This window comes from Ahaetulla prasina, chromosome 14, assembly GCF_028640845.1.
Source record: "Ahaetulla prasina isolate Xishuangbanna chromosome 14, ASM2864084v1, whole genome shotgun sequence".
NCBI classification, from domain to species: Eukaryota; Metazoa; Chordata; class Lepidosauria; order Squamata; family Colubridae; genus Ahaetulla; species Ahaetulla prasina.
In genome coordinates, this window is record NC_080552.1 from 13581763 (window position 1) to 13598334 (window position 16572).

At 44.8% G+C, this 16572-nt stretch overlaps 1 protein-coding gene across 4 annotated transcripts in view; it reads left to right on the plus strand.

The window, feature by feature from the left end:
• NTN3 (netrin 3) overlaps nt 1-16572 on the plus strand; it is a 149559-nt gene that overhangs the window by 40205 nt on the left and 92782 nt on the right. For all 4 annotated transcript variants that reach the window (XM_058157491.1, XM_058157490.1, XM_058157492.1 and 1 more), the window contains one exon: nt 1521-2529. In XM_058157491.1, coding sequence (XP_058013474.1) covers nt 1521-2529 — 1009 coding nt within the window. The remainder of the gene's footprint in view (nt 1-1520; nt 2530-16572) is intronic.

Here is a 16572-nt window from a genome sequence, read left to right on the forward strand (position 1 = left end):
CTTGCATGTATAAGCTAAGCTCCGGGGACCAGCACTTCCAAGAAAAGCCAGGAGGAGAAGCAGCCAGGCGGGAAATTGCTTGATTAACATCCCTTTCAGAGCTTAAACTCTTGCCCCGGCTTTGCAATGGGTGGGAACAAGCATCGGTCCTTGGAGACAATGGTGGCCCAGTGGGGTTAGCTCAGTCCTGCTGGGTTCACACCTTCCCCCCTCGGCCTTTGATGTTGGAGGCAAGATTTACAAGCTGACCAGCTTTTCCCACTGAGCGCATTAGGAGCTAATTAAACCTTTGAATTTTCACCCGGCATGTGGCGGGAAACACACTCAAGCCATCCCCAGGGACATCGGGAGGTTGGGGAGAACGGGAAGATGGAGAGCTGGGGAGGAATAGAAAGAGCTCTCACCCCCCCCCCCCGCAGTTTCCCCCCAAAAAAAGAAGAAGAAGACGGACAGGAGGGGAGATATATAAAGGAAGAAGACCTTGATCCCTGGGTAGAAGAGGGAGCAGAGGGGAACACTGTCCCTAGAGGAAATGCAGGAAAGAATTCCTTGAGGCTGAATCTGGTGGCGTTGCTTTTTCCTTTCCTTTCCTTTCCTTTCCTTTCCTTTCCTTTCCTTTCCTTTCCTTCCTTCCTTTCTTTCTTCCCTTCCCTTCCCTTCCCTTCCTTTCCTTTCCTTTCCTTTCCTTTCCTTTCCTTTCCCCCTTTTGTTTTATCTCTCCTCTCCTCTCCCTTCCTTCCTTCCCTCCCTTCCTACTCCTCCTTTCACCCTTCCTTCCCTCCTTCCTTGCCATACTCACTCACTCACTCACTCTTTTCTTTCTTTTCTTTCTTTTCTTTCTTCCTTCCTTCCTTCCTTCTTCTTTTCCTTTCCTTTCCTTTCCCTCTTTTGTTTTATCTTTCTCCCTTCGTTCCTTCCTTCCTTCCTTCCTTCCTTCCCTCCCTCCCACACTCCCCCCCTTCCCCTTCCTTCCTTCCTTCCTTCCTTCTTCTTTCCTTTCCTTTCCTTTCCCTCTTTTGTTTTATCTCTCTCCCTTCCTTATCCCCTCCCTCTCTCCCACACTCCCTCACTCCATTCCTCCCTCCCTTTCTCCATTCTTTCCTTCCTCCTTCCTTCCTTCCTTCCTTCCTTCCTTCCTTCCTTTTTCTTTCTCTTCCTTCCTTCCTTCCTCCTTATTTTCCTTTCCTTTCCCTCTTTTGTTTTCTCTCTCTCTCTCTCTTCCTCCCCCTCCCTCTCTCCTTCCTCCATCCACCTTCCTTCCTTCCTTCCTTCTTTCTTTCTTTGTTTCCTTCTTTCACCTGAACTTCAGTCCATGTTTTTTTTTTTTTGCAATAGCAGGTGATCTATTTCTCCACCAGCCCCCCTTTCCAAACATTTGCAAGTCTTTAGCCTGATCTTCTCTGGTCCACCTTCCCCCATTCAGCCTCCCCATAACTCCTGAGAGGGCATCTCCCTCTCTTCCTACCACTGTCCCTGGAGAACTGACTCTGTTTTCAACATTTTCTTTGCTTTCCCTTCAGAGAGAAGCTGTTTTCGGGGACTCCAGAAGACCCTGCGGCAGGATGGGCCCCGTAGCTGGTGTATGCCTGCTCCTGATTCTCTGTAGGGTGGACTTCTCCCAGGGCGTGAACCCCTTTGCCATGCAGCAGATCCCACCGGATCCTTGCTATGATGAAAAAGGGGCACCTCGCCGTTGCATCCCGGAGTTCGTCAACGCGGCCTTCGGCAAGGACGTCCATGCCTCCAGCACGTGCGGGAAGCCCCCCACCCGCCACTGCGATTCGTCAGACTCCCGGAAAGCTCACCCAGCGTCCTATCTCACGGACCTCAACACGGCAGCCAACATGACCTGCTGGCGTTCGGAGACTTTGCACCACTCTCCTCAAAATGTCAGCCTCACCCTCTCCTTGGCCAAGAAGTTTGAGGTCATCTACGTCAGCCTCCAGTTCTGCTCACCCCGTCCGGAATCGGCTGCTGTTTTTAAGTCCATGGATTACGGCAAGAGTTGGGTGCCTTATCAATACTATTCATCCCAATGCCGGAAGATCTACGGGAAGCCCAACAAGGCCACGGTCACCAAGCAGAACGAGCAGGAGGCCCTGTGTACGGATGGCCACACCGATCTCTACCCCTTGACTGGAGGGCTCATCGCCTTCAGCACATTGGACGGGCGTCCGTCAGCTCAAGATTTTGACAACAGCCCTGTCCTTCAGGACTGGGTGACGGCCACCGATATCCGGGTTATTTTCAGCCGTCCTCATCTCTTCCGGGAACTCGGAGGACGGGACCACGAGGATGAGGATGGCGGAGGAAGCTCATCTTCCTATTATTATGCCGTGGGGGAATTCCAGGTTGGTGGACGGTGTAAGTGCAACGGGCACGCCTCGCGCTGCGTGAAGGACAAGGAAGGCAAGCTGGTGTGCGACTGCAAACACAACACCGAAGGGCCCGAGTGTGACCGCTGCAAACCTTTCCATTATGATCGTCCCTGGCAGAGGGCCACAGCCAGGGAAGCCAACGAATGTTTAGGTAAGAGGGGGTTTTCTCCCCTTCCTCTTTCTCAGCTTCTGGTTTATCTGGTTTCAAGGCAGTCAGGACCAGTGGTGGGATTCAGCCAGTTCGCACCACTTCGGGAGAACCAGTTGTTAACTTTCTGTGCAGTTTGGCAAACTGGTTGTTGGAAGAAATCATTCGGGCAGAGAACTGAGTTGTTAAATTACTTGAATCCCACCACTGGTCAGGACTACAGTTGGTTCTCGATTTATGACCACAATTGAACCCAACATTTCTGTGGTTGAGTTGAGACATTTGTCGAGTTGAGTTTTGCCCCATTTTGCGACCTTCCTCGCCACGGTTGTTAAAGGAACCACTGCAGCCGATGAGGTAGTAACTCAGGTTGTTCAGTGAATCTGGCTTCCCCATGGACTTTGCTTGTCAAAAGATCACAAAAGGGGATTGCGTGACCCCCCGGGGGGGGGGATGGATACAGCAACGGTCATAAGTATAATCAGTTGCCAAGCAGCTGAATTTTGATCATGTGATCATGGGGGGGGGATGCTGCAAAGGTGGTGAACTGTGAAAAACGGCCATAAGTCACTTTTTTCAATGCCATTGTAACTTTGAACAGTCACTAAACGAGTTGTTGTAAGTCAAGGACTACCTGTTGTTAATTCTCGTGGAAGACACAGATGTCCACAGTGCGTATTGAAAAGAATGGGGCATCGACTGCATGATTGGGGCTATCGTCTTGATAAATATATATGTATGTCTTTGGTTATTCGGGTTTTCTCCCGCGTAAAATTGGAAGTGTCTTGGCGACGTTTCGACGAAGTCTCATTCGTCATCTTCAGGCTTCAGCTTCAGCTTCGTGCTTCTGGGAGCAATGTGTGATTGCAGCTGTTTCTTCCTTTTTAACTGCTAGTGGGGGTTTGAACTGATTGGATGGGAGCTTGGCTGTGCTCTGATTGGATGGGGGTTTTTTGTGCTCTGATTGGCTGGGGGTGTGTCCTGTTTGGGTGGGGGCTTGGTTGTGCTCAGATTAATCTGAGTTGCAGGGGGATTTGAGCTGGTGAGTTGCATTGCTGTTGTTTGGCTTCGTGTTTGTGGTCGTGCTACATCTTCATAGTGGGTGTCTGTCTGCTGTATGTATGGATTGGAGGGGTTTGAAATGGCTAATGTTGCAGCTGCGGTCTGGCTTCTGGTCCTTGGTCGTGCTTCCTGATCAGTGTGGGTTTGGGTCTGCTTTCTGGGTGGATGTGTGGTGGTGACATCCCGTGTGGACCTCGTGAGTGTGGGTCTGGTGTCATTCCTCGTGTTAGGGACTCGTTTGTCAATAAGGGCGGGTTTCCAAATGGGTTTCCAAATTTGGGTTTCCAAATGGGTTTCCAAATATATATATTTACTGACAAAGAAATAAAGGGAGACTAGTATAGATCTATTTCAAGTTATTTAGCTCCCATCAGCTAGCCACACCCTTCTGGGATTCGAACCTGGGCTTGCTTGCATATTAGGCAGATGTATTAACCTCTAAGCCACAGGTTCTCCTCAAATATGGGAAGGAGCATACTGCTTCCCTTTCGCCTTTCAACTCCAATCCAGGAGCCCTCAGGCAGTTACTTTCACGACAAACTATTTTGTGTTTGCTGATAAAGAAGTAAAGGGAGACTAGTATAGATCTATTTCAAGCTATTTAGTTCTCATCAGCTAGCCACACCTTTACTTGTATTCAAACTTGGGTAAGGGTATGGCTAGCTGATGAGAACTAAATAGCTTGAAATAGATCTATACTAGTCTCCCTTTATTTCTTTATCAGCAAACACAAATTTGGTACATACATACATACATACATACATACATACATACATACATACATACATACAATTCTTGCAGACATCCATGTGGAAAATAGAGCCGTTGGGAAACTGATAGGGAGGGAAGGCCAAATATTGTAGTAGGTAGCCTAAATCTTTTTTTAAAGAACTACCTTGAATAACTGGCTTATTATGATAATATCAGCCTTCCTTCCTTCCTTGGTTCTATTTAGTCATATAGCTAGATTCTCTCCCTGCACTGTATTGACAGTTGATGTTCTAAACACTATAATCTGAGATCAAGAGATCAAGTCATGTTTTACCTTTCTTTCTATCCCTTCCTCTCTTTTTCCCTCCCTCCCTCCCTCCCTCCCTTCCTCACTTCTCTCTCTTCCTCCCTCCCTCCCTCCCTCCCTCCCTATTTCTCACCTTTGGCCAACCTGCTTTCTGAAATAACATTGAGAAGAACAGGTATCAATCAATCAATCAATCAATCAATCAATCAATTAAAATAGAGCTGGAAGAGATCTTGGAGGTCTTCGAGTCCAACCCCCTGCTCAAGCAGGAGACCCTTTCAGATAGGTAGCTGTCCAGTCTCTTAGAAACTTCCAGTGATGGAGCACCCACAATTTCTGGTGGCAAGCTGTTCCACTGTTTAATTGTCCTCCCTGTTAGGAAGTTTCTCCTTAATTCCAGGTTGCTTCTCTCCTAGATTAGTTTCCACCCATTGCTTCTTGACTCCCTCTTCTTTGTGGCGGCACCTGATATGTTGGAAAAACTGCTATCATCTCACCCCTAGTCCTTCTTTTCATGAAACTAGACATATCTAGAAGAAGCAAGAAAACCTCCCCCTCCCCAAAAAAGGAACATTGTCCTTTTGAGTTAACCGGCTTTCTCTCACTTGCAAACTTCTTGAAGCCCTTCATGTTCCTCACCTCCCTTGATCTGAATGGCTGACTTGCTATAAAGCAGAAGCAATGTTGGTTTGACACTCAAATGTCGCAGAATGGCCCAACAGTCTGGAGAGAGAGAGAGATGAATGGCATATTCATGAATGGAATAAGTCAATGAATAACTTCCGTTCAGTTAAGCTACCCGATGCTTGTCTCTTGACATCACCTTTGATCTCAATGAACCATCCGGACCAGTGAACTGGTTCACCTGGAAATGTAGTGCAGGTTGGCTCGAATGAAACCCCAAACCACAAGTAAAAGAACAGGTAGATATTAAGCCAGATCTGGAGAACTCGGTTGTTGAGTTAACCCTTTCGATCGTTTCAATCCTATACTAATGAAACAGGCTGGGTTGTATCCACCCACATATATACGCTAACCAAGATCAACCAACCCTAATCTAAACATTGGATCATGTCACATGAACTGTTGATTAGAGCTTTTGTTGACCTGGGTTACATCTATTGACCTGTGTGAACGTCTATGGAGATTCTCAGTCATCCAATTGGGGTCAGGGTTGTCCCAAAAGTGCTTCTTTTGAAGAGGCAACTGGACTTTCTTGGTTTTTCTTTGAAGACGTTTCGCTTCTCATCCAAGGAGCTTCTTCAGCTCTGACTGGATGGTGGGGAATGGAAAGGTTTATATTCCTTGCGGTCATCTGGTCCTTTGCACTCTTTTAGACTGTGTGTGGGATGCTGTGGCTCAGTGGCTAAGACTCTGAGCTTGTCGACCGAAAGGCCGGCCGTTCAGCGGTTCGAATCCCTAGTGCCGCGTAACGGGGTGAGCTCCCGTTCCTTGTCCCAGCTTCTACCAACTTGGCAGTTCGAAAGCACTTAAAAAAAAATGCAAGTAGAAAAATAGGGACCACCTTTGGTGGGAAGGTCACAGTGTTCCGTGGGCCTTTGGCGCTGAGTTGTGCCGGCCACATGACTATGGAGATGTCTTCAGACAGCGCTGGCTCTTCGGCTTTGAAACGAGATGAGCACCACCCCCTAGATTCGGGAACGACTAGCATGTATGTGCGAGGGGAACCTTTACCTTTTAGACTGTGTGTGAATGCAGCCCCCCATGGCTTCCTTCTATGACACCACCCAACCAAGCTCCTATCTTGGGGAGATATCTTTTGAGCCTCCTTTGCTTGAGGAGAACCTCAAGCAAAGGAACAGGAATAGGAATAATAAAATTATTCCTATTCCTGTTCTCAGCCTGGCCCATTTTGGACCACCTTCCCTTGCCAGCAGAGGGGCTTCCAACTTTAAGTGGGCCTTCTGAAGGGTCTGGTTCTGGATCTGCACACCCTGCCCAATGGATGTGTGGGCCTTCTCTGCCATGGGGCAGGAAAAGGGAGGGGGGGCGCACCTTTTAATTGCTCCTAATTGCTGGGCCTCTTCCTGCTGGCCAGCGAGATGTCCCGTTTGAAAGACACAGAAGGGGAAATGCTTGGGCAGCTTAATCCGGCTTTCAGCCGCTAAGCCTCTTTGGAGGTGTGTGATTTAGGAGCCCTTTCACACAGCACAAAGACCCGAAAAGCAAAAGGGGAAAGGAGGAGACGGGGCCCGAGTGGAGAAAGTTTCACACGGCAGGCTGGCTCTTCAGCTTAGCTGCCTTTGTGGAGCTGTTCTCTTGGGGATGTCTGAGAAAGTCACTGCCTCTCTCTCTCTCCCTCCTTCCCTTTCTTCCCCAAACCTTGGCTGACATTCCTGTTTCCCTCCATCTGCCAAAAGTTGGACTCCCCATCTACCCGTCCACCAGTGGTGGGTTTCAAAATTTTTTACTACCGGTTCTGTGGGTGTGGCTTGGTGGGTGTGGCAGGGGAAGGATACTGCAAAATCCCCATTTCCTCCCGATCAGCTGGGAGGCAGAGAATAGATGTGGGTGGGGCCAGTCAGAATTTTTACTACCAATTCTCCGAACTACTCAAAATTTCCACTACCAGTTCTCCAGAACTGGTCAGAACCTGCTGAAACCCACCTCTGGTGTAACGGGGTGAGCTCCTGTTATTTGTCCCAGCTTCTGCCAACCTAGCAGTTTGAAAGCACGTAAAAAATAATAGAATAGAATAGAATAGAATAGAATAGAATAGAATAGAATAGAATAGAATAGAATAGAATAGAATAGAATAGAATAGAATTTATTGGCCAAGTGTGGTTGGACACACAAGGAATTTGTCTTGGTGCATATGCTCTCAGTGTACATAAAAGAAAAGATACCTTCATCAAGGTACAAAATTTAACATTTACAACACAAATGATGGTCATAGACTATAATTTAATGATAAGCAACAAAAGTTACAGTCATACAGTCATAAGTAGAAAGAGATTGGTGATGGGAACGATGAGAAGATTAATAGTAGTGTAGATTTAATAAATAGTTTGACAGTGTTGAGGGAATTATTTATTTAGCAGAGTGATGGCCTTCGGGGAAAAATGCAAGTAGAAAAATAGGGACCCCCTTTGGTCGTAAGGAAATTGTGCTCTGTGTGCCTTTGGCGTTGAGTCATGCCGGCCACATGACCACGGAGACGTCTTCAGACAGCGCTGGTTCTTCAGCTTTGAAACGGAGATGAGTACCGTCCCCAAGAGTCGGCAACGACTAGCACATATATGCAAGGGGAACCTTTACCTTTACTTTATGCACAAGAATCTAGTCAACCAATGTTCAACACTACATTGGCGCTAGATAAGAAGAGTCAACGGAATTCAAGAGGACCTAGATCTCTTGTGGGAACGCAAGGCAGTGGTGAAATCCATTTTTTTTTACTACTGGTTCTGTGGGCGTGGCTTGGTGGGCATGGCAGGGGAAGGATACTGCAAAATCCCCATTCCCTCCCCACTCCTGGGGGAAGGATATTGCAAAATCCTCATTCCCTCCCCACTCCAGGGGAAGGACACTGCAAAATCCCCATTCCCTCCCCACTCCTGGGGGAACGATATTGCACAATCTCCATTCCCACCCCACTCTGGGGCCAGCCAGAGGTGGTATTTGCGGGTTCTCCGAACTACTCAAAATTTCCGCTACCGGTTCTCCAGAACCTGTCAGAACCTGCTGGATGTAAGGGCTCCAGGCTGATTCCTCTCTTGACTCTGGCCCCAGGCTCCTGCTTGAGCAAGGAGTCAGACTAGAAGACCTCCAAGTCCCTTCTAACTCTGGTCATTCTGTATCCCGCCCATGATTTTGTCAACTTTCAAAACTGGGAGTTTGCAGAGTCAAAACAGGGCTGCCTTTTGGCAGTGTTCTCCCTGTAGCAAAGCAAGCGTGGCCGGGTGACCCCCACGACCTCCCGAGGAAGGAGATCGTGACCTAAAGTTTGAGAACCATCCATTAAGTCTTTCCTCAGGCCATTGATTCAGGGAATGAAGTGCCCGTAGAGAAAAAATACAAAGGAAATGTTAAAAGCACGGAGGCTGGTTAATTCCAAACCAGAGGTTACATTCTCACCGTTTGGTTACGATTAGAAGTTTGGTTAGCTTGGATTGGATTAGGGATTTTGAGGTGGAGGGGTGCCTTCAAGTCAGTCTTGACTCCTGGCAACCCCGCCACCACCCTTGGATGAGTCCCGGCAGTTACCTTGGCAAGATTTTGGAAGGGTTGAGAGAGAAGGACTGGCCCAAAGTCACCCAGATGGTTCTGGGTCCAAGCTAGGACTAGGACTCACGGTCTCCTGGTTTCTAGCAACTGCATCAAACAGGCTGTTTAGATTAGACTTGGAGAGTTTTAATCTAGATAAATTGTGTCTCTCTATGTTTGTGATGTCTGTCTGTCTGTCTCTCCCTCTCTCCCCTCTTTCTTCCCCCCCAACTCTCTCTCTCCCTCCCTCCTTCTCTCCCTCCCCCTTCCTTTCTCCCTCTCCCTCTCTCCCTCTCCTTCCCTCTCTCTTTTCTCTCTCTCTCCTTCTCCCTCTCTCTTACTCTCCCTCCCTCCCTCCCTCTCTCTCTTTCTTCCCCCTCCTTGGATGTTATGTGTTCTGCCAACTTAGTCCATGGGTCAATTTTCTTTTACGTTAAAACAAATACTTTGCTAGTTTTGTCAAAATACAAAATGCAGAAATGCAAAGAAAAATGAAGGTGATGGAAAACTAGGGGAGGAAAAAGGGAAGAGAAAAAAGTGCTGGGGAAAAGGGAAAAGCAAAAGAAAAACATTGACTTCCAAGTCCTTTTGGCACAGTCAAGCAAAGTAGCGATATTAAACCTCAACTTCTTACTTTTATGTAATCATATAGACTAGCCATTTCTCTAACAGCGAATCTGTCGAGTCAGCAAAACCCAAAATCAAAGTTTCATATTTTTTTTTCCACCTCAAGCCCAAAGTCTAAAAGAAGGTGACTTCTAAGTAGAAAACAAAATTAATTGTATTTTAGAAAAAAAAAAAAATCAAACCAGTCGATTTAGCCATCTCTGCTAACTCCATCAACTTTTGCAGCCGTTCATCCGTTGTAGGAATCAAAGTATCCTTCCACTTTTGCGCATGGAATATTCTTGCTACTGTCAGCGTATATAACATCAAAGTTTCATCCCCCCCCCAAGTTCTCTATCTATTAAAAAAGACAGTTCTCTGGTTTTATCTTTATATTCACTTTAAATGGGTCTATTTTCGCAACGTCTTCTTAGAATGCTATTTGTTTTTCTTCTTCCATTCAATTGCATCTGATTTTCAGAGACAAACCTGGACAAATCCCTGCAGTTTTCTTGCCAAGGTATTTCAGAAACGATTTGTCATTGTCTCCTTCCCGGGGCTGAGAAAAAGTGACTGGCCCACCTTGCTGGCTTTTTGTGCCTAAACTAAAGCCCACTGCAACTACATAGCAAAAAAAGCTCTAAGAGTTATAAACCTAATTTTGCGTAGCTTCTTTTCCAAAAACACCACACTCCTAACCAGAGCATATAAAACATTTGCTAGACCAATTTTAGAATACAGCTCGCCTGTTTGGAACTCTCACCACATCTCTGACATCAATACAATTGAACGTGTCCAGAAATATTTTACAAGAAGAGTTCTCCATTCCTCTGAAAACAACAAAATACCTTATCCCACCAGACTTGAAATCCTAGGCTTAGAAAACTTGGAACTCCGTCACCTTCGACAAAACCTAAGTCTAACTCATAGAATCATCTATTGTAATGTCCTTCCTGTTAAAGACTACTTCAGCTTTAATTGCAATAATACTAGAGCAACTAATAGATTTAAACTTAATGTCAACTGCTTTAATCTAGATTGCAGAAAATATGACTTCTGTAACAGAATCATCAGTGCTTGGAATACTTTACCTGACTCTGTGGTCTCTTCCCATAATCCTAAAAGCTTTATCCAAAAACTTTCTACTATTGACCTCACCCCATTCCTAAGAGGACCATAAGCGCACAAACGTGCCTACCGTTCCTGTCCTATTGTTTTTCTTTTCTTCTTTCTATATATATGCTTATACCTCCTTATATTTACCCATATATGTTTATATACTATATAATCTTTTGTATGATTCCTACATATATTGTTGTGACAAAATAAAATAAATAAATAAAAACTGGGACTAGAACTCACAAACCTCCCAGTGTCTAGCCTGGTGTCTTGTGCTCATGTATGGGGGTGGAGGTGGGGGGTCGCATGCACATGGCCGGGGGGGCGGGGAGGAGCGGTGCACCCCCACATCAGATCGGATCATGGGGGCAGTGCCCCCCCCTCACACAGCCCGTTTTTGGTCCCAGGAGGCTTCAGGGAGGCCTGCCAGGCCCAAAACGGGCCATGCGGGGTTGCGCACGCATGCGTGGGGGTGGGGCTTCAGGAGAGCGCCAAGGGTGTCGCACATACATGCACAGGAGGGAAGGGGGAGTTCAGGAGGCATTGCATGATGGGTGTGAGCATGCGGGCATGCGACCACCACCACCACCCCTGCGCTACCCCGGCTTTTGGCATGCGACGGCAAAAAGGTTAGCCATCGCCGGTAGAGGGTCTCCTACATGTGCAGGGGGTTGGACTAGAAGACCTCAAAGGTCCCTTCCAGCTCTATTTTGATTGAAAATGGCCAATTCAGTATAAGGAGGTTACACTTCTGTAACCAGAGGCGGGTTTCATCAGGTTCTGACCAGTTCTGGAGAACCGGTAGCAGAAATTTTGAGTAGTTCGGAGAACCGGTAGTAAAAATTCTGACTGGCCCCCGCCCCCATCTATTCTCTGCCTCCCAAATCCCAGCTGATGGGGAGGGAATGGGGATTTTGCAGTAACCTTCCCCTGGAGTGGGGAGGGAATGGGGATTTTGCAGTAACCTTCCCCTGGAGTGGGGAGGGAATGGGGATTTTGCAGTAACCTTCCCCTGCTATGCCCACCAAGCCACGCCCACAGAGCCGGTAGTAAGAAATTTTGAGTAGTTTGGAGAACCGGTAGTAAAAATTCTGACTGGCCCCACCCCCATCTATTCTCTGCCTCCCAAGTCCCAGCTGATCGGGAGGAAATGGGGATTTTGCAGTAACCTTCCCCTGGAGTGGGGAGGGAATGGGGATTTTGCAGTATCCTTCCCCTGGAGTGAGGAGGGAATGGGGATTTTGCAGTAACCTTCCCCTGGAGTGGGGAGGGAATGGGGATTTTGCAGTAACCTTCCCCTGCCATGCCCACCAAGCCACGCCCACAGAGCCGGTAGTGAGAAATTTTGAATCCCACCCCTGTCTATAACCCTACTCTCCAGCTGACGATATTCTCCTGTGCTTCTCAGAAGCTAAAAACAAAGTCCCGGAGCATCCATTTCTGATCTGGATTGCTCCCATCTTTCCTCTGAATTTCATTCCGAATGGAATTTACATTAAAAAAAAATAATAATAACTACCTTCCATTAATTGAATGGAAAAAATGGATTGATTATCTACAAAACAGATATCAGATTAAGAAATATCAGATTGCCTTTGAATAATTAGAAAGTTATTTTATGTAATGGGGAGGGGGTTGGGAGACGAAAAGCTTTGGATGTGGTTATTTGGATTGGACTTTACCTTGTGATTGACCCGGGAAGCCGGGGTGGGGAGGAGGGGATGTTTTTTTTTTTTTTTTGGGAGGGAGGGGGAAAAAAGGGGGAAAATGTTTTTGTTTTTTTTAAAACTCTTTCAATAAAAAAAAAAAAAAAAAAAAACTACCTTCCAAATATTTTGCTTAAGAACGAATCCAACAGCAGATTCTAAAGTAATAAGCAGGTGTGGCATCCATTGTGTAACTTGTCATAATATGTTGATTAATGACTTCATAGCTTGGCACTGTCTTTGGCTGACTAAATTGCCTCACGCTCTCTGCAGGATTTTTATTTTTAAAAAATATTTATCTTATTTGTATCCTGCCGTTATTTTTTACAAATAACTCCAGGCGGCGAACATACCTAATACTCCTCCTTCCTCCTTTTTCCCCCATGGCAACAGCCCTGTGATTTGGGTTGGGCTGAGAGGGAGTGATTGTCCCAAATTCACCCAACCAGCTTTCATGGCTAAGGCAAGACTAGAACTCACCATCTCCTGGTGATTGGCCCAAAGTCAGCCAGCCAGCTTTCATGGTTAAGGCAGAACTAGAACTCACTGTTTCCTGGTAATTGGCCCAAAGTCACCCAGCCGGTTTTCATGGCTAAGGCAAGACTAGACCTCACTGTCTCCTGGTGATTGGTCCAAAGTCACCCAGCTGGTTTTCATGGCTAAGGCAAGACTAGAACTCACCATCTCCTGGTGATTGGCCCAAAGTCACCCAGCTGGCTTTCATGCCTAAGGCAGAACTAGAACTCACCGTCTCCTGGTGATTGGCCCAAAATCACCCGACCAGCTTTCATGTCTAAGGCAAGACTAGAACTCACCGTCTCCTGGTGATTGGCCCAAAATCACCCAGCCAGCTTTCATGGCTAAGGTGGGACTCACAGTCTCCTACCTGGTGCCTTAACCATTAGACCAAACTGCCTCCTTTTGGACAATCCATCTCAAATTCAGCAATTTACATTCATATGAAATTTAAGGGATCTGGTCAGAAGAGAATGCATTTCTTTTCCATACTTTTCCTGCAGACAGAAGCTACGTTTGCTAGACCAATTCTAGAATACAGCTCACCTGTTTGGAACCCTCACCACATCTCTGACATCAATACAATTGAACGTGTCCAGAAATATTTTACAAGAAGAGTTCTCCATTCCTCTGAAAACAACAAAATACCTTATCCCACCAGACTTGAAATCCTAGGCTTAGAAAACTTGGAACTCCATCGCCTTCGACAAGACCTAAGTTTAACTCACAGAATCATCTATTGTAATGTCCTTCCTGTTAAAGACTACTTCAGCTTCAATTGCAATAATACAAGACCAACCAATAGATTTAAACTTAATGTCAACTGCTTTAATCTAGATTGCAGAAAATATGACTTCTGTAACAGAATCATCAGTGCTTGGAATACTTTACCTGACTCTGTGGTCTCTTCCCATAATCCTAAAAGCTTTAACCAAAAACTTTCTACTATTGACCTCACCCCATTCCTAAGAGAACCATAAGGGGCGTGCATAAGCGCACAAACGTGCCTACCATTCCTGTCCTATTGTTTTTCTTTTCTTCTTCCTATATACATATATGCTTATATCTCCTTATATTTACTCATATATGTGTTTATATATTATATAATCTTTTTGTATGATACCTACATATATTGTTATGACAAAATAAATAAATAAATAAAATAAAATACAGTAAACATTCATTTCCTTCACTTTTGTGCAGGAATGTGAGAATGTAGGACTCCATATGAATCAGGGTAATGTAAATTAGGTGCAGAGCATCCGTCTCCTGACCCAGGGGGTCTGCAAACTTGGCTCTTTTAAGAACTTGTGGACTTCAACGCCCAGAGTTCCTCAGCCAGCTTTGCTGTGGTGTTATTAAGTAGTTTTTAAAAATACACTCCCCACCCCCCAAAAGTTTCCACAATTTTGGCCACTACTGTTAAGTATGAAGTAAGTAATTTGTCATCCTCTGTGGCTAAAGTGAAGAGATTTGGTGGTGTTCATGCTATGGTGGGAGAGGGAGGAGAAGGGGGCCCCAATTCGGGAACTTCTTTCAGATGCTAAAATGTTCATTTATCTGAACCATTGAAAGCAAGATTAGCTGCCCTCGTGATGTCCTCAAGGCATGTATGGGGGATGCAAGATTGCTTTCCTCAGCCAGATTCTTCTTATCTCTTCCTATGGATGCTGCTGATGACATTGAAAGCTTGGTAGGATACTCCAAAGGCAGCTAGATGCCCCCCATCATTGCTTGGAGCCTTGTTCAGAAGGGCTGAGTCCTGTCAGGATTGCATAGAACATAGAATAATGGATTTGGAAGGGACCTTGGAGGTCTTTTAATCCAACCCCCTGTTCAAGCAGGAGACCCTATGCCATTCTAGACAAATGGTTGTCCAATCTCTTCTTCAAAACCTCCAGTGATGGAGCACCTACAACTTCTGTTGCACTGATTAATTCTTCTGACTGTCAGGAAATTTCTCCTTAATTCTAGGTTGGATCTCTCTTTATTAGAATAGAATAGAATAGAATTTTTTATTGGCCAAGTGTGATTGGACACACAAGGAATTTGTCGGTGCATATGCTCTCAGTGTACATAAAAGAAAAGATACGTTCATCAAGGTACAACATTTACAACACAATTGATGGTCAATATATCAATATAAATCATAAGGATTGCCAGCAACAAGTTATAGTCATACAGTCATAAGTGGAAAGAGATTGGTGATGGGAACAATGAGAAGATTAATAGTAGTGCAGATTCAGTAAATAGTTTGACAGTGTTGAGGGAATTATTTGTTTAGCAGAGTGATGGCCTTCGGGAAAAAACTGTTCTTGTGTCTAGTTGTTCTGGTGTGCAGTGCTCTATAGCGTCGTTTTGAGGGTAGGAGTTGAAACAGTTTATGTCCTGGATGTGAGGGATCTGTAAATATTTTCACGGCCCTCTTCTTGATTCGTGCAGTATATATTAAGCTTCCACCCACTACTTCTTGTCCTGCCCTCAGGTGCTTTGAAGAATAAGTTGACCCCCTCTTTTCTGAGACTGGAAACTTTCTGGGGAAAAAAAAGTAAGGTTCTTACATTTAGGCAAGAAAAACGAAATGCACAGATACAGTATATGTGGTACCTTGCTCAATAGTGGTGACTATGAGAGGGATCTTGGAATCCTAGTGGACAACCGTTTAAATAAGAGCCAGCCATGTGCAGCAGCTGCCAAAAAAGTCAAAAAAAAAAAAAAAGCTAACACAGTTCTAGGCTGCATAAACAGAGGGATAGAATCAAGATCACGTGAAATGTTATTATCCCTTTATAATTCCTTGGTAAGGCCACACTTGGAATGCTGCATCCAGTTTTGGTCGCCACGATGTAAAAAAAGATGTTGAGACTCTAGAAAGAGTGCAAAGAAGAGCAACCAAGAGGATTAGGGGACTGGAGGCTAAAACATATGAAGAATGGTTGCAGGAACTGGGTATGTCTAGTTTAATGAAAAAAAGGATTAGGGGAGACATGATGGCAGTGTTCCAATATCTCAGGGGCTGCCACAAAGAAGAGGGAGTCAAGCTATTCTCCAAAGCACCTGAGGGTAGAACAAGAAGCAATGGATGGAAACTAATCCATCTAAACTAAACATTTTTAAGAAAATGTTGGATAACCATCTGACTGAGATGGTGTAGGGTTTCCTGCCTGGGCAGGGGGTTGGACTAGAAGGCCTCCAAGGTCCCTTCCAACTCTGTTGTTATATTATATTATATTATATATTAATCAAGGAGAGAAGCAACTTAGAACTAAGGAGAAATTTCTTAAGATAAAATTAAGAAAAAATAAAAAGGGAATTAATATAGATTAAGAGTATATAAAGATGAGACTTTTTGAAATAATGATTGTTAGCTTGTTTTCTACTTTTTTTATATAAGATTAAGAATAATAACGTTAAAAGTGTCTATTGAAATGTAAAGAGATGATTGATGTTGATGCTATAGAGATTGAAAAGAAAGAATTTGTAAATGGGAATATAGGGTTTTAACATAAATGGAAAGAGACAAAAGAGGGGAATTTAAAAAATGGGATAGATTTTATTAAAGATTTAAATTCGGGATATAGGGTTAGGCTAGAATTTTTTTCTTTTTTTAAGAGCAACGCAAATAGGGAAACTAAAAAGAGGGGAAGAGAAATATATTGATAAAATATATAAGAGGGTGGGGAAAAACTGAATTTGATTATTTACCTGGCTGATATTTTGTTCAAAAAAGGATATTTTGTATGTGGTTTGTTTTAAAATAAAATAAAAAATTCAAAAAAAAAAAAAAGAACTAAG